Source organism: Populus trichocarpa, chromosome 6, assembly GCF_000002775.5.
Source record: "Populus trichocarpa isolate Nisqually-1 chromosome 6, P.trichocarpa_v4.1, whole genome shotgun sequence".
In the NCBI taxonomy this organism is placed as follows: Eukaryota; Viridiplantae; Streptophyta; class Magnoliopsida; order Malpighiales; family Salicaceae; genus Populus; species Populus trichocarpa.
In genome coordinates, this window is record NC_037290.2 from 17,424,566 (window position 1) to 17,448,272 (window position 23,707).

Below are 23,707 nucleotides of genomic sequence, written 5' to 3' on the forward strand. Positions count from 1 at the left end.
AATTGATTTTTATAGCACGATAGTGAAAGCCAGGTTGAATCCAAGGGAAATTGTTCTAATTTTTCTTATGAGAAACTGAAATAAAGATTAGGGATTAATAATAAAACTAAAGAAAATTAAAATTCTGAAAAAAAAAACATAAAAGATAATTCAGTGTTTATATGCTTGATTCAAAGATGTCCAATGAATTAGATTAATCATCGAAGTAAAATAAATATTCTTTTAATTCAAGCAAATACTTAAATTCCTTTAAGTAAGGAAGATAAAAAAAAGATTAAATTAATTAGAAAAAGTACATAATTAATTCCTTAACTTCAATCAAATTAAGCATTGAAAAAAAAAATTTATATGCGGTGATAAAAGCTTTAAAAGAGAAAAACAATCAAGTATTCCAAACTATCGTTAAAAAGATTAACAATTTTTACTTGTCTTATTCTTTTAACCTAAAAGTTAAGTCAACGAAATTTATTTATTTTTCTTCCTTCTTGATCCAAATCAACAATTACAGATTGAAAATTTACAAAAAAAAAAGCATGCCTACCGCAGAAACCATTCAAAAGGCTTGAATGAAAACAATAGCTTACACACCAAATCCAGGGAAAATAAGTACTTGAATGTCAAGAAATAAAGTTGAAAATATCTCTTCTCACAATCTAAAACAATAATGGAACAAAACTACTGTGAACCGAAAGCCAAATTTTAGTTCATAGCTGCTGGAAAATTAAAGAACAAAGCAGGAAAAAATGCTATAGAGATGCCCTTTTTTTGCCACTTGCTTTTTTTATTCTCTCCCCTGGCTACTATGTTTCTTTAGGATTCTTAGACTAATTAGGAGTCCTTATGCTACTTAATTTCTTTATTATTTATCTAGTAATTAAGGATGGTTAAATTCCTAATAATTTGTGTTGAAAATAGATTTTATATTTTGTTTCTGACTTGGTTTCTTGCAATACCCGACCATTCCAGCTTTATTCTTTCATTCATGGTATGTTAGAAGTTTTATCTCCACTCTTTTTAGACCATAAGGCTTACAATTTCTATGTCAGAATCTCAACCTTAACCAGATGCTCAACATCTATACAAAAGGAAAAACATTTGCATTAATAACAACTATTTTATGAAGTCTTTAAACTTTGTCGATTCTTTTAAGATAATCCCTAATATTTAGTTATACTTAAAACATAATAGAAAAGACATATTGTAAAAGGAATGAAAATATATTTATTTTATGATTATCAATAATCCAAATGATTTATTAGAGCAAATTAAAGCAAAACCCAATCTCAATTTATCAAACCATCTTTTTTGAAGGCATACTAGTTTTTTGACCCGCACTACGACACGAGTTAAATCATATTTTTTTAGCCTTAAAAAGTATAAAAATATTAGAAAGTAAAAAATTTGATCTATGCCCAATAAAAAAACTTTTAAAATACTAAAATATTAACATATTTTTAAACCCAACAATATTAAATAATATTGTTTTTATTGTTTTATAAAATAAAAAAAATTAAATTAATTTAAATAAACTCAAATCAACCTACTACCCTGAACTTATCGGGTCACCTGTTGTTGAGTTTAAAAACTATGCCCCTTCAGCGCTGTCCCAATTTTCCCTTTCTACTTTATTCTCACCGACGACTTCTTAAATTTATATTCCTGACCCATAATCATAAACATCTTTCGCCAGCAGACCCTCCTTTTCTCTACAGGCGCGTTTCTTTTCATGTACTTGAAAATCTTGTACACAAATCAGTCCATTTTGACACTGCTGGGTTTCCTTTTTCTTTTTTCATTTTGTTGATTGCAGAGAGGAAAAGGGCTCTGCTTTATAGATCTGATTCAAATTGTACCATCTATTCATCCATCGATGCGCTGAAAGAATCTCCATTATCTTGTCTCCCACTTAGGACTTAATAAGATGGGAATCTTCTTTTCTAAAATGTTCTCCTCAGTATTTGGCAACAAAGAGGCTCGGATCCTTGTTCTTGGTCTTGACAATGCTGGCAAAACTACAATTCTCTGTATGTTGTTCTTTTTTTGTGGATTCTAAGTGACACCCTTTTGTTTTTTAGTGATTTTGAGTAACGGGTAGTTATTAAATTTTGATAATTTTTCGTGTGTTTTGATTTTGCTTTTTGATGCAGATCGGCTTCAGATGGGTGAAGTTGTATCCACTATTCCAAGTTAGTGTAATTTCATTAGAATTTGATGTTTGTTTGGTTGATGAGAGTATGAATCCTAAATTGACATAATTTATGAGATGAGATGTGATGTGTTGTTTTATGGTTTGTCTACGACCCAATTGCATTGGCTTCAGTTACATTGAGGATTTATCCTTCAATGACTTAGCTAATGGATGAACTTAGATATTGGAATTGCATTTTTATTTTAAATGCTGTCACTTTTTGCTGTAATGGGGTTGAGTAATTTGTTACTCTGTTCATAATTAGTAACTGAATTTTTTGTTTTCCTAATACAGCAATTGGATTTAATGTCGAAACAGTTCAGTACAACAATATCAAATTTCAAGTTTGGGATCTCGGTAAGCCTATTTATTTCCCTTGATCTGTAAACCAGTGCTATATTTTACATTCATTGCAACCGTAGCTTCTATGGGTGGAGTATGTGAATCTTTGCTGATTACTGATTGCTCAGTGTAAGAAAAGTTGGAAGTGGCACTTTCTATTACCAACAAAAGAATGGAGATTTTAGGCTTGTTGTATTGTGAATAAATTTGCTTTATTTATTTTTTGGTGGTTGAGGCAGTGTATAGGAATCTTCATGGGGGGGGGGGGGGGGGTTGGCGGGGTGCACAGGTTTTGATGTTGATATACCCCTTTATGTCACTTCCATGTCTCTAGGACTTCCATTATTTAAATGCTTTATATACCATGGAGAACCAATTTGAAGGGAACTTCCTGGTTGGAATGGAAAAGTGTAAACAGAATACATGTAAGACTAGTAAGATTTTGATGGTTTACTTTCTATCTTTTGCTGCTTTCCCTAGAATTGTGAAATTGCAAGGATACTTTTCTGGTTGGAATCGAAATAGTGAGAACCTGCACCCTTGCTTGAGCTGTAAGAAAAAAGCGAATACATGTCAATGTCCCATTATCATTTGAGCTGGACTTTTTATTGACACACATACCAACTTTCTTTGAGAAGATTAATTGTTCCCACACCATCTAATTATTGTTTTCCACCAGCTAGTCCATTATTCCCACACCATCTGTCATCGTTTCAGTGGTTATTCGTAAGCAAATGTGGAGTTACAAAAAACTTTGTTTCATTAAGTCTTGCATGATAAAAAATGCGTGTTAATTTCTTGCCCTGATTGCATTTATGTTATTTGTGGTACAGGTGGGCAGACAAGCATCAGGTAACTTGCCTCTTCCTTCTACTTCTTTTTTCACAAATAACTCTGCTTTATATTGGTAGGGAACTATAACATGAGTTGCCTTGTGATATATACTATTTTTTATTTGGTTTAATGGCTGTGCAATGTTGGAATCAAAAGCCTATGATATATGATGTGATTCATTATATTCTTTATAGAACTAGTATCTGCATATGTACTCAATTGTTGTTTCTCCACAAATAATAAACAAAAAACTTGTAATGAATTATTGCTTCATTAAAATATTCTTTCATGGGTTTTTTGACTATCAACATTTCCTTCATCACAAAATATATTTGAACTACTGGCATTTTTCTATTCGTTGATATTTTACAGACTCAATGCATGTCTAAATACTATCCGAACAGTTGATTTTTTCTACTCGAATAGTTTTTGCTCTATTTCAAGAGGAAATCTTTGAGTGATGACTTGTTGTACATAATTACATGTGTAAAAGATTAAGAATGATATTATCACATGCTTTTATGATCATTGATTATCACTTCTGCCTTGTTTTCCACAACTTGTACATGGTATACGTTGATTGATTGTGAGATAATGGGTTATTTGACCAATTTCACAAACTCCCTGGCTGCTTATGTTTGCAACAGACCATACTGGAGATGCTATTTTCCCAACACACAAGCCATTATTTATGTTGTCGATTCAAGTGATACTGACAGGCTCGTGATAGCTAAAGATGAGTTTCATGCAATCTTAGAGGTACTGTTATCCCTATTTTGTGCTCACATCTGAGTAGTTGACAAAGTTAGTGTTATTGGTACATCCTATACCTAAACCCTTGGCACACATGATGTAAAGATTATGAAGCCTTAGTGGACCAAAAATGGCCTGGCCTTTAGTAATAAATGATGATATGATATCATAGTAGCTTAACAAAATCAGCCTATCTTGAAATTGAACTGTGGAAGCATATCCATGTAGCCACCCTTAACTAGTTTGGGATTGTGGTGTACTTGAGATGCCTTGAGGGTTATAAAGTGGGAATGAAACTGCATTTAATTTTCATTTTCATTCCCATGTAATTTGTTTTTCAACCAAACACCTACAAATAGGAATACAACTTTCATTCCCATTCCTGTCATTCCTTTCCTTGTTACTGAACAACATCTTAGTGTTCTTGCATGCATGCATGCTTCCTATATAATGTAAATTTAGGCAACTCAACTCTCTGCTTTTAGATATTTAGTTGTCTTTGATGTTAAGGTACATTTTCATTCATTTAGTGTAATCTTATAGAGCAAGCTTACATATTTGATTGTTTGGCAGGAGGAAGAGTTAAGAGGTGCTGTTGTCCTTATCTATGCAAACAAGCAGGTTTGTGTTGTTTAGTTATTTCATTTTTAATAAACATATGGCAGAATCAAGACTTAGTTCTAATGATACTTGCAAAATCAAATGAAAAAGCTTTATTGGATGTGAAAACAATAGGTCTAACATTTTTATGATGTGGTCAAGGAAAGATGCTCCCTTTATCAAGCTTCATATCCATACATAAATTTCACATTAAATATTTCTATCAAATCAGGCTTTTGCTCTCTCTTCTCTCTTCTTTATTTTTATTTTCTTCTTTCTTTTGGCTTATACAGGATCTTCCTGGTGCACTTGATGATGCGGCTGTGACTGAGGCTTTGGAGTTGCACAAGATTAAGAATCGACAATGGGCGATTTTTAAAACTTCTGCCATTAAAGGAGAAGGTCTTTTTGAAGGTTTGGACTGGTAAGTTAAGTTACAAATGGATTGGAATGAATTTCTGGCATTGGTTTTGAAGATGCCGAGAATTATAGCTTAGGCTTTCCATAGAATTCATTTGTACAAATGTGCTTAGAAAATTCTAAACTTCTGAATACTTATCCCATTAGTCTCCTTTACTTTGGAAACCATTCCCTTTGACTCACCGACTCACCTTTTTTTCAAATAACCAGTCCCCAAATTCTTTGTTATCCAAGAGTTAGGTAAGTCAAAATAAATGATTTAACTCCTAAGCTTCCTATCTTTAGAGCCCAGATCCAATTTCACCAAATGGATCTTGTCCTCTTTTCTGAATACACCATAGGAACGAACTTAAGGAGAAATAGTTTCGTTGGATCATTGAAAACATTAGAAGCATTCAATTCAATCTTTATGTTCAATGCTCGAATAGAATGCTTCAATGGGAAGTCTATATCCATCACTGTCTGCCAAATTGTTTCAAAAAACAAAATCATCTACTAGAAAACAAAACCCCGGAGGCTCAAAATGCTTCAGTAATAAATGTGAGAAGGAAAGAGCAGCAGCAGTTTCTATAACTATCTCTGCCTCTCGGAAGAAATTTTGATATCTACAAAATCTAGGAACTGATGGCGCACCTGGTTCTATTAATGCAGATATTAAATTCTGAATGCTTCACAGTTTTGTTTTCTCCTGTTATTTTATTTTTGTTAGAAGCCTGATGGAGAGTCATGTGTTATTGTAGGTTGAGTAATACACTTAAGTCTGGAGGTGGCTAACTCTTTTAGAGAAGAATGGGAAGCTCGCTGTTGTTTCTCTGAGCAAGAATCTATAAAGTGTGACCATGATTAGTTGGTTTGGCTGTTAAAGAAATTCATTCATGGCTGCAGTTATGCCGTTTGACCTTCACTGATTTTTCTCACCATTACACTTGTAAAATTTTCATCAAAGAAGAACCAATTAGCTTGTTTGATGTTATGTTACATTCCATTTCTTTGCCACTATTTGCTGTGTAGTTTATCCAATTCGTTTTTGCCCCACCATGTACTGTATTGTTTGAAAATGATAGCGATGTTTCAATTTTGTTAATTCCATTGTTTTATACTCGTCACTCATCCAAACCCTTTTTGGTGGACTAGGCGGTGGACTCTTGTAACTGGAACGAACCTTTTCAATATAAGTTTTATAATATCAAGACATTTTGCCACTGTATCAAAAGATGTGAGCTTTAAGCTAAACCCAGTTGAAAAAACGTTGAACTAAACTGACCCGGAAAATGGAAATGAGAATGCGAGTGCTGTACAAGTTGGCATGTGAATACATTTGTTCTGGCCCAACTGGACGGCTCTCGTTGTTATGTTTTGTTGGCTAGTTAGTTTAGATTTTACTGTATCATTGACTCTTGTTCCGCTGTAGGTTGAGTGGATTAGATTTTTCAGGTCAAATTTTTCTTGAGTAAAAAACAATATTTAAAAGTTGATAATAATTTTTATCTAGTGGAAACTTTTTTTTAATAGTATAGAGGTTGACTGAATATGACTCAATTGACTTTGCGGATTAAAAGTAACTCGGATGACATTTAAAAACTTAGACTGACCTATTTTTTTTCTTTCAAAATGATATTTTATTTTAATATTAAAATAACAACATATTATTTGAATCAATTTGGATTAATATGTTAAATTTGTGATTTAAATTATGAGATTATGATAACTCCATAGAAAGCAAATTAAAATAAATTATGAAGCATAATTCCCAATTGAATGATGAAATTAAAAAAAAAAAGATCTAAAAAAGCGACCCGAGTTAACCTGTAAAACTTGTGATCCAATTTATAAGACCGAGATAACTCTATAGCAAGCAAATCAAAATAAATTACAAAATCAAATTTTCAATTAGCCTAATATTGAATGATGAGATTAAAAAAAACATAAAAACAATTCAAGTTAATCCGTCAAATCCACGACCTGGGTCATGAGAATAATCACATAAGAAGAAAAAAAATTACCTGATTTAACCCGTGTTAATCTGTTAAATCCATGACTTTGGTCATGTTATTGAGATAACACCATAGAGAGCAGATAAAAAAATTGATAAAACTCAATTTTCAATGGACTCTGTCAGATCCAATGTTGAATGATAAAATTTATAAAAAAATAAATTAAAAAAATAACAAAAAAAAAGAGCCAAATCAACCCGGGTTAACTCGTTAACACTATTCTCAGGTCATGACGCCAAGATAACCTAATAAAAAACAAATCAAAATAAATAATAAAATCTAATTCTCAATCAAATTCAACATTAAATTGAATCAGAAAAGGGAATCTTCGTTATATCAGAACTTACAGTTCTGCTGCAACTGCAGAATGTATTGTTGAAGATGAGGTGCAGAGGATGTTTTTGCTTTGGGTTTTGGGAATGCTGAGGACTTGACAGTTTTGACAGCAGACATTAGAAGCCAGGTGGATATATAGGAAGATTGCAGATCGGAATGCAGCCCAATAATTCCAATTTGCAGTATAACTTGGTGATTTATCAATGAAGATTTTATTCTGGAATAGTTGTGGGTTGGGTATGTCTGCTAAGAGGGCCTCTATTAGGAATACAACAACGCATAATGATATTGAAGTGTGTTTCTTGCTTGAAACCAAGAGGTCAATATGCCCTGATAGATTTGTTTAATTGTGCATTATGGTTGATGCTGTTTATTCAAGTGCCTTTTCTTGGACAGTGAAGCTCATTTAGTTTTGCTTGACAGTACTATGTGATCGGAAAAAAGACTTTGCTCAGTCACTTGAGTGCCATTTTCTTTATGCTGATAATTGCAACATGCAATTAGGCTGTGCATACCTCGGAGCCACAGGCTTACAGAACGTATTCTGGTCTGTCCATAGCGTGGCATCAACAGCTGTAAGAGAACGTATTCGTTCGGATGACCGAAGAAAGGCTCCAGCATTTGCCAGTCTGAGCTTCCAATCCTAGCAATAGGCTGTTCTTTGACCAAACAAAAAGAAAAAAGCTCACATTCCATATGCTCTGTCACCATTAAAGAAATTCTATTTTTGTTCATGAGAAGCAGAACTACCATGTGAGAATCGTGAGATAGATGTTCAACACTGATTGTTCTCAGATGGGATAATTTCATGTGATGTAGATGTGAGTCTTGTAAAAGGCACGCAAATCATACCCTTTTAACTTCCTTGCGTGGGAAGGTTCTTGTGCTCAATATAAACAAATTTGCATGGGGTCATTTGATTATCTAACGTAGAGTACTGTGACTTCCATGCTGGACCCCTCCATGAGAATCCATGAATATTATCACATCTTCCATGTCATTCATGGCAGAGTAACATCACTTCCACGTTTAAAACAATATTAAGCTTTGTCAAAGGATGGTAGCTTAGATTGGTTAAATGATTTAAGAGCATCCTCAACTTTTTGGTTAAACTAAGTTAGATTTTTGATTGCTATGTCACGTATCTTCTATACGTACATGATCAACATGGAGAAATTTATTGAAAAAATCAATTATTTACTAAAAAATAATTCACGATAGTTAAGTTAAGATTTTTGTTCCTCTTCTCCGATCTTTATCCCTTAATTATTTTAACTCAAAATTTCTCATTGAGATAACCATATGTAACCTTTTACTTTGTCATAAACGTTAAATAATAATATAAATTATATATTAGAACATCACCTAATAAATTAAGATATTAGGTTGAGTTGGTTATTTAACATGGTATTAGAGTCTCGATGATCATGCGATCACGGGTTCGAATCTCAACATCCCTATTTATTTAATAAAAATAAAGCACAAAATAATATGAGTCTGTGCAAGTTTCAGGTCCAAAGACTTTTCACTTTAAAAGATGTGTTAAAAAATAATATATGATATCTTGAAACTAATACCATTTTTATTATATATATATAAAAGTGGAGGAAGCATAGTCTCTCCCAGGATATACACAAAGAAGATTCATATTGACCAGCTTAAGTTATTGAGTTGAGTTGATTATTTAACATGATATCAGAGTTTTGATGATCATACGGTTATGAATTTGAATCTCAATATTTTTATTTATTTAATAAAAATAAAATATAAAATAATATCAGAGTCTGTATAATGTATAAGTTAAAGTTTCAAAAATTTTACGTAACTTCAAACTTATACCATTTTTATTATATATAAAAAAAAATAGAGGAAGCATATTCTCTCCTAGGATATACACAAAGAAGATTCCCATTGGCTGGACAGGTAAAGAATTTGTCACCTACTGGCAACTGCGTAATGAGTTATCATGTCACTATCAATTTTCTACAAAGCTAGATGACATCGTTTTATATAATTCCTGACTAAATAGTTGCGGGTTGAAGTTTCTCCTTTTATGTGCTTATATCTGATTTCAATTATATTCTTATTTCTTGAAGACTTATCCAAGGTCTTTGCATAAACACAACGTTCATACCTTAAGTGGTATCTTTGCGATCCAAATTCCTTTTACTAGGAGACATTAATTTGCAAATCTTGTCTTGAACCACGTCATCATTTCTGTTCTTCATCATCGAGCAAGAAGGAAACAAACAAGTTATATAATTTCACTATTTCGGTCGTTATACCTTCTGTAGATAAAAACAAACAATACATCAATTCAAGAAAAAATATTGTAAAACTCGAAATTTTATCGTTTATCCGTGAACATTCATTCTTTATTTATTATTATTATTATTTTTTACTTGAGATATGTATATTATTTTATTAATGGGATACTTAAAAGCATGATAACAGTTATGATTTAAAATGTTTTTTTATTTAAAAACATAAAATACATGAACATCTCGATTGATGCTGGCCTGGAACCCATCACTGGCGTGTGAAAACAATAATAGAAACAAATCACCAGTACACTCTACTTTTAGAATAGAAAAACGACATTTTACCTTGTATGCTTGTCCCTCCCTCGTATACGAGACTCGGACATATTATTGGACCATTTTTTTTCCGACGAAGCTTGAGTCTCTATTCAAAGCTTGAAAAAAAGCAGCAATTTCTACTAGCGGGATTCATAGGAGGATTGATTCATTATGGACAATCACTTGATGCATATATATTGTGAGGTGGTGATCTATTTCAAAGTTTTGGTAGCGTCCTTGTTACCTGAATGACAACTACTTGGCAAGGTAGAACAATAACATACTATTAGAAAATTAAAAAATACAGATAAAATATTTTATTAGTATATAAAAAGGATTTTTTCAGTATTGAAAATTATCGATGATAATAAAAATGAAATACTATCATTAAAAACTAACTTTTTAGGATTTTTGTTTTGTCGACAATTCCTTTGGCAATATCAAATGCCGAAGGAATCGTCAACAAAATATTAACGCCTAAAAATTAGCTTTTATAGCACATTTTTTGTTGGCAATTCGGTCGGAATTGAAAATTGCCAACGGAGTAAAAAATTAAAAAAGATTGAATTTTTAATAGAAATGCCTATGAATTTTCATAGTTAGAAGATTTAAGTAGCAAATTCATATAAATAGTGCACAACAATGAAATAGATAAATTTCATACACAAACATTAAAAAAGAGTCAAAATGAACAATAAGATATACCTAGTTGAAAACCATTAAAATTCCAATTGAAATATAATCAGATCAACAAGGTGAAGTATACCCGTTACATTACATTGGAGGTGTTGAAGGTGAAAATGAAAGGGGACGAAAGAATTCTGAAGTGGAAGGTGCGAAAGGGGGAGAAAAAGGTGCACCCATAGTTGCACTTAATTGATCCCAATTCATTCTATTTTATTCTAGGAGTTATGCAGTCATCTTCTCTAACTCAACAACCACTTGTTTTTGAACTTTTTTCTGCACAATTTGATACCAAAATTTCAAGATACAATGCCCAATTATGGCCCGTGATATTCTTTGATTTATATATTTTTCACATCTCTATGTCATTTAACTTGTCCTTCTCCATTGCTCTTGCATGAGCATCGTATAAAATATCATGCAACCTGGTACAACCAATAGTTAACTCATATATGACTTAAATTTATTATGTAAAAATTAGGTAAGAAAATAAAAGAAACACAAGTTTAGAATAACATAACACTTAACTATAAAAACATATTGAATATTGGTTCTGTATTGTGGTTTGTCCATACTCTCCTCACAAGTGCCTCGCTGCTCTTGTTCTACCAAAATTCTTTCTTAATTGATTTCATACATGAATTAGTTTTCATAATTTTAAAACTACTTACTCAAACATTAGATTATTTATCTAACCTTAAAATTTCCCCACCAAGTATTTACCATATACCTTTATTTAGGATGGTCATCAAGCTGACTTAATTATAAAAATAGTTTTTTTTTTTTTATGGTACAGTGGAAAGAAAAAAGAAAAACTAAGATCCTCAAAGGTAAACAGAATCTAGAGAATCAGATAACCATAAAAGGACAAACTCCTGGAGAAGTGTTCTCCCAAATATATAAATCAGAGTTACTTTTAGCTGCAAGCTTAGCCATGTAGTCAGCACATGAATTAGCTTCTTTCAAAGTATGAAGCAGATGAACTTTTCAATTTTGTTTCAGGAGTTCTTTTATGTAAAAAATAACAGCTCCAAATAAATGATACTTATTAAAATCATCATTAATCAATCGAATAACATTTGTAAAATCAGAGTTGCATATGACCTTTCTGAAACCTCTATCCCATGCCACCAATAAACCATATTTAATTGCTAGCAAATCTGGAAGTAGACTGGAACCAAAACCTCCATAAATTGTAAAACCCATCAACTATCTCCCTTCATAATTTCTCAAGAGATCCCCAAATCCAATCCTCCTCAGGTTCCTAAGAGAGCTGCCATCCACATCCAGTTTAATAAATCCTTCTTCAGGCTTAAGTCATGAGATAATATAGGGGTGCTTACGCACTACTTTTGGATTATTTCAAGTATCATAACACAAATCTTTTAGAAAGTAAATTTGAAGTAATTACCAGTTATCCCCCAAATACTCATCCCCAAAAGCTAAAATATTTCTCCTCCTCCGAATCCATCAAAGAGCAGACAAGAATGACAAGGAAATGTCCGACGAGGCAAACCTTTGAACCCACTCTACCACATCAGAACACCAAAACCCTTGTCTGTTTGTAAGACCTAGTCCAAGCCAAATACTCCTAGCAAACACATAGTCTCTAATACAATGTAAAATGTCCTCGTCCTCCTAGTTACAACCACCACATATTGGAGATGAGGAAATATTGCGTTTAAACCGCAATAAGTTAGTGGGATGACTATTATGAAATAATTTTCAAATAAACATCTTGATTTTTTCTGGAGCCTTCAATTTCCAAATCCAAGTCCACCTCGTATTTGGAAGAAGATTTCTAGCTTCGGACAAAAACCAAGAACAAGCTGAATTAAGAGTATACATACCATTCATGTTAGTAGACCACACAATACAATCCATTGGCCTTGGACAAGATGGAATTGGTACCACCCTGATTTTCTATTTTACTAAATCTGAAATCTGTGTAGCTAGTACATAAAAGTTCCACTTTCCACCACACCACAAATCTAAAACTTTGAAATCATGCAGCCAAAGGTCAAACCATAAAGATAAATCCCCATTGATTACTCTGTAAATGAACCCACCATGAAGAAAATTAAATGCCTTGTACAAAGACCGCCATGTAATAGAAACATTTTGGGACACAATGTGAGTATTTAACAAAATGGAATGTTGACGATACTTATGCTACAGTATTGATATCCACGGTTTCCTTCATTCATTTATGACCTGTCAAGTTAACATACTCAAAAGAGCCATGTTAGCCAATCTTGTCTCCCTAATACCCAATCTGCCATAATTTCTTGGCGAGGACACAATATTCCAATTCACCAAATGAATTCCCTGACCTGAAGTATGTCCGCCCCATATGAAATTTCACACCATTTTATCAATTCCCAAACAAACCGATTGTGGAAGCCAAATCTGCTGCATAGAGTATGTAGGGATTGCTGCCAAAACTGATTTTGCTAGCGTAACCTTTCTAGCCTTTTTCAGCAACCAACCTTTCCACGTTGCAAACTTAGATTGAATACTCTCCATCATGAAATTTAGATCTGACTTCTTAACCTTACCCTGAATTAAAGGGAAGCCAAGGTACTTACCAAGATTGCTAGCAAACTTAATATTAGAGATTTGTGAGAGGTCATGCCTCACCCTTCTGCTAACATTGTTGGAGCACATTACTCTTGATTTATCAAAATTCACCCTTCGACCTAAAGCACTGCAGAAAGCTGTGGGACACTAACAAGCATAAGCATTTGCGCCTTGGTAGCTTTAGTAAACAAAAGGACATCATTCGTAAAAAGCTGATGAGAGATACTTGGGCCGCCCTTTGAGACATAAATTGACAACCAGGTTTTATAAAATACTTTCTTATTAATAAGACAAGCAAGCTTCTCCATACACATCACAAATAAGTAAGGCGAAAGTAGGTTTTCTTGATGCAATCCCTTTGTTGGGGAAAACATTGGCAATTTCAAACCATTTCAAAGGAGATCACTTCATCATAAATGTGACGAAACAAGCAGCTTCAACATTAGAAAACATAGAAATCAATTTAAGAAAGTTATTTTTATTTAATTGTAAAACTAAAAATAACTCAATAAAAATTAATAACATCAAGAGATAAAACAATTACATTGAGAGATCGCCTTTTCATTCTGATATCCATTTGCTTGAAATGAACTTTATCAAATAAGAGATACTCGATCTATCATCATTAATGGTTGAGCCATGATCGGTAACTTCTAAATTAAGTGCCTCTTCATAATCCTCCTATAGATTCACAGCATGATCACCAACACTACTATTTGATAAAGTATGAGCGCTCTTTTTGGATTTGTTTTTTTCCTTGAAAATATGGTATTTAAAAGGAAACAATGAACACAAATTAGAAATATATACAAAATAATTATCCAATAAATATAAATATGGCATTATAAAGTACCAACAAATGTCTTACTCATATCAATAACAAATTCAACTATTTATTAAAAATGAATCACAATTAATCTACACAAACCAACTAATAATTCACAATAACAACTCAATAACCCATCATTTATTTAATTTCAAAGTAACTTAATTTTCTCAATTTAGAAAAACATAATTATAATGCAATAACTATTAAACACTTTATAAGTTGAAACATATTTAACCTTAATTTTTATCATTTCCATATAAATTCAATTTTCCAAATTTTTTGACTAAACCATAAAATTAATCGGTAAACAACTAACTATCCATTATTTATTCAATTCAAGAATAGAACAAAAATCAATTAATACCCTAATGATTATCAATTACACATTAATTTAGTATTTTTTTCTAAATTCTCAACAAAACCCTAAATTGACTAAAATTAATTTGAACCCAACTAATTATTCATCATTTCTTTAATTCAACATAAACTAATACCTTTAATTATTATCAATCCTATACAAAATCAATTTCCCCTAAATTTTAAACATAACCATAAAATTGATAAAAATAATAATTGGTTCTTATTAAATTACCAATCATTTCTTCAATTCTAACACACTTAAGTTGCGAAATCACACTTAATTTTATCAAATGAAAAATTAAATATATTTTACCCAAATCCCAAAACAATCCTAAAATATAAATTTTACATTAATACAACAAAATTATCATTATAAAATAAGTAAAACACTTAATATTACAAATAAATTTCAATATATTAATTTAAAACATAAATATGTGGGTTTGCCTACTTGGTGTAATGAAGCTTGACAGGAAAAGAAACCAAGAAAGGGAAGTTTAGGCCTTGAGAGAGTTGTTACACCGACGTTGATGGGTTGTGGTGGCTGAATTTATGGAGGTGGCTGACAGGTTTTAGGGAGAGAAAGTGAGAGGGTTTCAGGTTTTTGTTTTGATAGAAGGAGAGGAAAATGTGTTGTTGAGAGCTTAACCTCGAGTTTTAATTTCTTTTAAAATTATCGATTGATTAGTACTTAAAAGTGTATTTTTATCGAAGTTTTATATCATCATTTTGCACTTGAAGTATCAATAACTCCTTAACTAGAGCATGTTTTATAATAACAAGTATGATAATATAAGATACCTTTAATTTATGGTAAATATTCATTTTAAATGCAGGTCTATCATATAAATCAAAGGATTAATTGATGAGTTTAACCACACCCCCAACTAGCTTATTACTACTCTCTAGTAATCAAAGCGTTAATCAAATGGAAGTTGAATGATGAATGCCTTGCTTTGTGGTAGTAGTTGACATTAAAAAAAAAAAACTAACTTACTAACTATTTGTTATTATTAAAACCACCATTTCACAAAACTGTTATTAGGATGACAGAGTAAGGAGGAATTTTATTGACTCTTGAGACGCATCTTAGTAAATATTCTTATCAAGGTCTATCAGAATACTTCTTGAAATATTCAAGTTTACAAACTCTCGCATTGTTATCACTTGATTCTACTTATATACTCATTTAACAAGTATTCTTGAACCTTCATTTTCACACACACACTTTAACATATGATTGTGGGTTGCATATTGGATTATTATATTATTTATGTTCTTTTGTTAAAGGTAACAAATAAGCAAAATGGATAGTATATAGTTTGCAAAAAAAAAAAAAAAACAAAAAACAAAATATTGATGATAATAAAAATGTAGATAAATTTGGTTTCGTAGCCTCCCTAACCTAAGCAATTAAGCTCGAAGGGGTGTTTTAACGCCTAATACCCTAAAATCAACTGACTTGGGAGCTATTGACCTAGTGCTTGTTACATGGATTAAAGAAAAAAGCTTAAGGGAATCAAACATTGCACTATCTACGTATCAGTATCTGCAACCCGAGTTACTAAGCTCGTAGGGGTGTCTCAACACCTAATGCCCTAAGACCAACTGGTTCGGGAGTCATTAGCCGAAAGCTCGTAGATGCATTGTGTTTTAAGTTATATGTATATATATATTTAAAAAAAAGAAAAAAAAAAGAAAAAAAGATAATAATCACAACCGAAGGAAGTTAACCTTAGAAAAACATTAGGACAAAATATTGTTTTCTTCCAATAAAAGCCCCATCATCTATGTTTTCATACATTGAGCACATAAAAAGAAGATTTATTAAAATCTTGTTTCAACAGTATACAACATATATATAAATTTAATGAGAGTTTGTTTATTTAGATAAATTAATGGAAGTTGAATGATGAATGCCTTGCTTTGTGGAACTTGCAAATTATTTTTCTATTTTAATGCTTTGATTACTAGGGACTAGTAATAAGCTGGTTGGGGGGGGTGATTAGTACTTAAAAGTGCATTTTTATCAAGGTTTTCTATCATCATTTTGCACTTGAAGTATCAATAACTCCTTAACTAGAGCATGTTTTATAATAACAAGTATGATAATATAAGATACCTTTAATTTATGGTAAACGTTCATTTTAAATGCAGGCCTATCACATAAATCAAAGGATTGATTGATGAGTTTAACCACTAAAATTGAGAAGACAAAGATAGGGCTACACTTAGAAAAGAGATGCTGGTTGAATTCAAATTGCAACACCATTCGGTTATTGGATCATAACGGGAGTTGTGGAGCTTGGATTTAGGTCTGATTTATATGGATTGAAAGCTAAGACATAGGTCTAAAACTTTCATGAGAGTCCAAGATTCAAAATGACCGTTTTGAAGTTCAAATTGTAACAACAACAGAGAAGTCAGAATCTGTCCTGCAACCCAGACACTGTTCAGTGTTCAGACCATATCTCAAGTTCTAGAAGTCCAAATGCACTCATTCTTGTTTTATTGGAAAGCTGAGACAATGTCCCAGAACTTTCATGAAGACTATCTGTTCAAATTATGATGTTTGCAATGACGTTTTGTTCAGACAAGAAGATAAGGATTGTCACCAAGTCAAGATGTGGCCACCCACTCAACAATTAGTTATCAAATCAATAGTTTCAAATTTTGGCCTATAAAAAAGGCATTTGCCATGCATTTAGGTATTTTGGTTTTTAGATCAATATCATGTTCTTGCTCTCTTTCTTTATATTTTTATAATGTTTAAGTTTTGCTCCCATTAATCTCTTGTTTATGCTTTTCATTATAACTATGTTCTTATCTAGTTTGTTTATGTTTCTCTTCTTAATCATGTTTAGCTAAGTTTATCATGTCAAGATGAAAAGGGTACACTAATGGTGTAAGAATAAGTATAATATAAACTCAACATGAACTTTAATGTTTGATACTAACATGTTTTGTATTTGTTATCTCATTCACTCTTAATACTTTGCTTGTTAAATGGTTAATCTAGATTTATGTTGTATAACCCTTGGTACAACAAATACTTAGCATTTTCATAGCCCAACTTTATGGTATAACCGACACCTGTGCTATGAAAGGAACTTGATTTGTTGTTAACATAAATTAACATTATGAATACCTGACAACATTTACAAGTATTAGCATTATTTGAATAAGATAACTAATGTAATCATGTTAACAATTTATAATCCGATTGGAACCTCCTTCGTGTGTGGTTTCTAATTGAGTAATAAAAAGAGTTTATACTATATTTATTTGAAATACCATTAGTGGATCCTCTAACCTTGATAATTATTTTATCTTTGTTTAAATCTTTACATCATTATCACATCTCAAAGCTCTCTTCAAATCGTTTCTTTTATTTATAATTCTATATAGTTCAACTCCCTGTGGTTCGACCCCGGTCTTGTCGGGTTATTTATCACTTCGACACTCTTGCACTTGGGATAAGACATCAACTCTTTGATCGTGTCACGGTGGAATTTACATCAATGAAATTTATATCGATGATTTGACACATTAGAAATGCTAATGAATTTTTTTTATTCCATCATCTTTTCCAGATGAAATTACTGATGAAAAATTTTCATCGCATTTTCCATAGATAAGCTGTGATGGAATATTTTACATTGACATTGTCATTATTTTTTTCTAATTTTTTGGTAGTGAAAATAATTCACGTAATGATTTGACTTCCAATCGAAACTGTCTACTCTATCCTTCAAATTCATATATACATAATCTGTTTAATTAATCTAGAGCCTGAAAGGGAAGGAAATAATTAATACAATCACTATCATTTAGTCTCCGCTCTTTATATACACCTTGAAAGCTTAATCTCTTTATTCTCAATATTTTTAGCATACATATTTTAAGAGTTTATCTCTCTAAAATATTGTTTAACTTTCTCTCTCTAAAAAGATATTTACTTAAGCATTTAAGAGTTCTTAAATCTATCAAATAAGATTTTTTATAGGTACCAGCCACCAGCCACCTTGGCGTACCAAACACCAAGCATTAGGCACTAACCATCTTGGCTAAGGAGAATGCATCAGATTGCTAGAATTAAAAGATTAACTGATTATCCAACTCATAAGCCTTGCTCCTAAGCTACTTGGAGTTTTTTGGACCTCATCATTAACGTCATATATGGGAGCTTGAACAAAAACCAATTTATTCATATTTCTCAAAAGCTCTTTTCATAGCCGATAAAGCCCCAACACAGTCGTAACTATGCCAGTGACTATATCTATGACTACGCTAATGACGTGCTAGCGGTTAAGCCAACAATTATACCTACGACTATGCCCCAAAAGGCTACACCAACAATTACACCCATTATAACAACCATAGTGATGCCCACAACTACATCTACGACTATGCCTACAACTACATCTACGACTATACATATGACTACACCTACGACTACACACCATGGTTATGCCTATAATTTTTATGGTGGTTTGTACATGCTAAAAAGTGTCACTAGGACTTGGGGGGCTCTAGTGATACATCAAAAATGAGTTCCCCCTACCAGGTGAGTTTCACCTACTGGACGAGTTCCACCTATTAAATGAGCTTCATCTACTAAACAAGTTTCACCTACTAGTGGAGCTCAACCTACTAGATGGTTCCACCTACTAGACAAACATAACTCTCCTTGAAAGGGGATTGACTTAGTCTCTAAAGTGCAAAGAACTACTCACTAAGGGATTGATATGAGGTCTCCCCAGCACAATAACACCACTCTCTAAGGAAGATATTAACTTGGTCTTTCTAGTGCAATAACACCACCCTTTATAGGTTCCACTCAGTCTCTTAAAAGTTTTCTAAGTACTAGCTCACCTTTCTTGGGTTTCCTCTAGCAACTTAAAAATTTTCTAAGTATAGGCTCTAATAGGAGTTCCTGCAAAGACAGTTTATCCAATGAGAGTTTCTAAAAACAGAGTTTATCTGGTGAGAGTTTCTATAATAAGAGTTCTTCCACTAGGAGTTGAGTTCCTCCAATGAGTTTGGAGATGGGAGTTCCTCTAATAAGTTTAGAGATGAGAGTTATTCCAATAAGAGTTCCTCTAAAAGAAGTTCCTGGAGTAGGAGTTCCTATAGTAGAAGTTTCTTAAGTGGGAGTTCCTCTAATGGGAGTTGAGTTCCTCCAATGAGTTTAGAGATGAGAGTTCCTCCAATAAGTTCAAAGATGAGAGTTTATCCAATGAGAGTTCCTTCAATAAGAGTTCCTCCAATGAGTTCAGAGATGAAAGTTCTTTCAATGAGAGTTAAGTTCTTTTATGTAGGAGTTCCTTTAATGGGAGTTGAGTTTCTCTAATGAGTTTAGAGATGAGAGCTCCTCCAATGAGAGCTACTCCAAAAGGAGCTCCTCAACTGAGAGTTCCTTCAAAGGGAGTTCCTCCAATAAGTTCATAGATTGGAGTTCCTTCAATGGGAGTTCCTCCAATGAAAGTTGAGATCCTTCAAAGAGTTTAGAGAGATAGGAGTTTCTCCAATGAGAATTCTTCCAAATGGAGTTCTTTCAAAGGGGGTTGAGTTCCATCAATGAGTTTGGAGATGAGAGTTTCTCCAAAAAGAGTTCATTTAAAAGTTCCTCTAATGAGTTCAGAGATGGGAGTTCGTCTAATGAAAGTTGAGTTCCTCTAATGACAGTTCCTTCAATAGGGGTTAACTTCCTTCAATGAGTTTAGAGATAAGAGTTTCTCCAATGAGAGTTCCTCTAATAAAAATTCCTCTAGCGGGAGTTCCTCTAATAGAAGTTGAGTTCTTCCAATGAATTTAGGGATCAGAGTTCCTTCAATGAGAGTCCCTCTAAATAGTGTTCCTCTAAAGAAAGTTCCTCCAAAGAAAGTTCCTTCAATGAGAGTTCCTTCAAAGAAAGATAAGTCCATCCAATAAATTCAGATATGAGTCCTTCAAAGAAAGTTCCTTCAATGAGAGTTCCTTCAAAGAAAGATAAGTCCATCCAATAAATTCAGATATGAGAGTTCCTCCGTTAGGAGTTTCTCTAATGTGTTCTGATATAAGAGTTTCTCTAATTGGATCCATTTAGAGTCCTCCAAAAAGAGCTTCTCTAAAGGGAGTTCATTTAATAAGAGTTTCTCTAATGAGAGTTAAGTTCCTCTAATTATATCGGAGATGAGAGTTCCTCCAATGAAAGTTCCTTAAAAGGAAATCCCTCTAATAGGAGTTGAGTTCCTCTAATAAATTTGGAGATTGGAGTTCTTCTAATGGGAGTTGAGTTCTAATGGATTTTAGATTTCTTATTAAGATTATGTAGGAATGACAATATGTAAGCCTAGCCAAGTTAAAAAAAATCTACTATATATAAGATATTTTGGATTGGGCTTTGATAGGCGTAAAGAAATGAACTTCCAAATCAAATAGATCTTTGGTAGTATCGGCAAAGTCTTAGCTATCGAACAAAAAATAAGGGTAAGCCTTTCCCTTTACTTACTATATATATAATATAAAGCCTATTGCAAGATAGAGAGGTACTATATTGTATATGTAATGAGAATGAACATGCTGGGCTTTTTTTTTGTAATGAGAAAAGCAAGACAAAACTCAAAGGGCACATCTTCTAAACAAGGGATGCAATGTGATGATCTTTACAATGGTGTCAATATTAGCCTTAGAATAAGAATTAACACTAGCAAGAGAAATTATTCTGAGATAGTTCTTCCAAGAATACATTAGAACATAATTCTTACATAATCGAGGGATTTTACTGCCACAAGATAGAATTAATAAAAGCATGTTTGCTTCTTTATGAGTTGTTTTCTTAGATTCAGGATACCTTTTTCAGGTTCATCGATCCTTGTTAGTTTCTTATCCAGTCGCGTTGGAGAGTGATGAATCTGAAGACTTGATTTGAAAAGCCCTAAAAAACTATAAATTGATTTCCATTGGTTATAAAACCTTAATTGAACAATGAAGGGAGAGAAGAAAAATAAAAAGGAGAAGAAATTGAAAAAAGAAATTGACATGTCATTTGTGTATTTATGTTGTATATATGAGGGTAAATTATCTTTTTATATTATTTTAAATTTTTAGTTGACCAAATATGTAAAATGTAATTTTTCAAAACACAAAGGCAAAGTGAAAAAATGATCATATTATAGGAGACTCGATGTAATTTTTCCTTAACTTAATGTTCAAAATGCTCCTATAATTTCTATATCTTGTTCTTTCTCATACCATCTCTTTTTCAAATCAAAACTCAAGTCTTATTTGGAACCTAGAATTCTCAAATCTACTTTAAAATAGAATTTGACAAAGAAAGAAAGAAATTTTATTTGTAAGAATATTTACTTTAAGTTCCTTTATTGGGGAAAAAAATCAAGAACAACTCCTAATTAGATCTCTAACTCAAAAAACACAAATGAAAAGGAATACAATTTAGCTTTAATCCATGATTTTTTTTTAATATAGACATCATCAATCTATAATTCAAATAGTAAAAGTAAACAATGAATGTCGAGTGGAGTAGAGGAAGTTCCATAAAAGAACCAACTCATTTGCACATTCTCCACCACCAAATACAATTTGACAAAGAAAGAAATTGATTTTATTTGCAAGAATATTTACTTAAAAAGCCCCTTTTAAGTTTGTTTTTTTTTAAAAAAAAAACTAGAACAAGTCCTAATTAGATTTGTAACTCAAAAACACAAATTAAAAAGAACATAAATTTGCTTTAATTCTTTTTTTTTTATACAAACATCATGAATCTATAATTCAAACAGTAAAAAGTAAACAATGAATATCGAGCGGAGTAGAGGAAATGTCACAAGGGCACTAACTCAATTGCACCTTCGTCTTTATCACTAAACCTAGTCATTTGAGTAGCGACAAAACCTAGCCGGACCTTCTTCTTCACCCTACTAAACCCAACTATTTGAGACGCGACAACACCTAGTCAGACCTTATTCTCCATCATTGAACCCAGCCATCTAAGTCGTTCCTTCTTTTCCACCAACAAAACTAATCATTTGAGCAATGACAACACCAAGACCAACACAACCAACCACCAAATCCATGACAAAACCTAACCATGCCTTCTCCTCCACGACGATAAAAACAAACCAGAACACGTAAACCACCAATAACCCTTCATAACATCGATAGACACCTTCCAAATCTCATCCAAACCTAAACAAGTCCAACTCCTCACCACTAACCAAATGCTCACACACAAAACTACAACATCTAATTTTAATTGTAGTAGATTTAGAGGGCGTTTGGCATTGCTGTTGAAAAGCACTTTTCAAAAAATTTGAATTTTTTTTTTTTGCTTTGAAGTAATATGTTTTTGATGTTTTCAAATCATCTTGATGTGCTGATCTCAAAAATGATTTTTAAAAAATAAAAAAATATTGTTGGCATACTTTTCTGAGTGAAAAGCACTTTAAAAAGCAACCACAACCACACTCCCAAACACCCTCTTAGGGATTCACCTTTTATCCTTGGCTCTGTCAATTTTTTTTTATAAGAATTGTTAATTTTTTGAAGTATTTTTATGAGTTTATTTTGGTGTGATTATGTCTGATAGAAATTGATGATGACATCATGAAAATTTTGAAGTAAATTTTAAGAACTTTTGAGAAAGGGGTAAAAGATTTTTATTGAAGAGAGAAAGAGAAGGATTGTGTTTTTATGATTTGAGTTAAGATAACATAGGAGCATTTCAATTTTTTTTTATTTTATAAAATTTAAAATTGATTTTGAATTAATATATAAAGTGTAATTTTTTAAATGTAAAAGGAAAAATATTATTGTGCTCAAACCTTAAAAGCTTCAAGGCAATTTTTCCTTTATACTTCTACCAATGATAAGTGCAAAATAATAAATTAATCTGCATGGATCATGTTTATGCCAATCTTGTAAGTGCTGTGTCTGCAGCCATGACCAATAATCCACGTGTCAATCGTCTGGATGCACAATAATTAGCATAGATAGTGTGTATGGCAATCTTGTATTTTAATCACCCTGTGGATGACAACTTGTTCGATGTTGGCTATAAGTAATATTTTTAAATTGTAATATAGGTTAATTTTCAAACTTTTTTTTTTAATTTAATTTTAATATCAGAAAATCAAAATGATCTAAAATTATTAAAAATTAATTTAAATTATTTTTTTAAAAGATTTTCAAAAACACCAATTAAAACAAA

At 32.1% G+C, this 23,707-nt stretch overlaps 1 protein-coding gene across 1 annotated transcript; it reads left to right on the plus strand.

Moving 5' to 3' along the window:
• Positions 1 to 1,565: 1,565 nt before the first annotated feature.
• On the plus strand, positions 1,566 to 6,221 carry LOC18100535 (ADP-ribosylation factor 1). Its single transcript, XM_052454259.1, has 9 exons — positions 1,566 to 1,712; positions 1,811 to 2,024; positions 2,148 to 2,186; positions 2,483 to 2,545; positions 3,364 to 3,382; positions 4,012 to 4,123; positions 4,691 to 4,738; positions 5,011 to 5,141; positions 5,878 to 6,221. Exons 2-9 carry the CDS (start codon positions 1,922 to 1,924, stop codon positions 5,909 to 5,911), a joined length of 549 nt encoding a protein of 182 aa, XP_052310219.1. The 5' UTR covers positions 1,566 to 1,712; positions 1,811 to 1,921; the 3' UTR covers positions 5,912 to 6,221.
• The last annotated feature ends 17,486 nt before the right edge of the window (positions 6,222 to 23,707 follow it).

Coding starts and splice junctions, on each gene's coding strand:
- LOC18100535 (XM_052454259.1), top strand. CDS start 1,922: ATGGGAATCTTCTTTTCTAAAATGTTCTCCTCAGTATTTGGCAACAAA. Junction 2,187..2,482: donor AGTTGTATCCACTATTCCAA/GTTAGTGTAATT, acceptor TTCCTAATACAG/CAATTGGATTTAATGTCGAA. Junction 4,739..5,010: donor TTATCTATGCAAACAAGCAG/GTTTGTGTTGTT, acceptor TGGCTTATACAG/GATCTTCCTGGTGCACTTGA.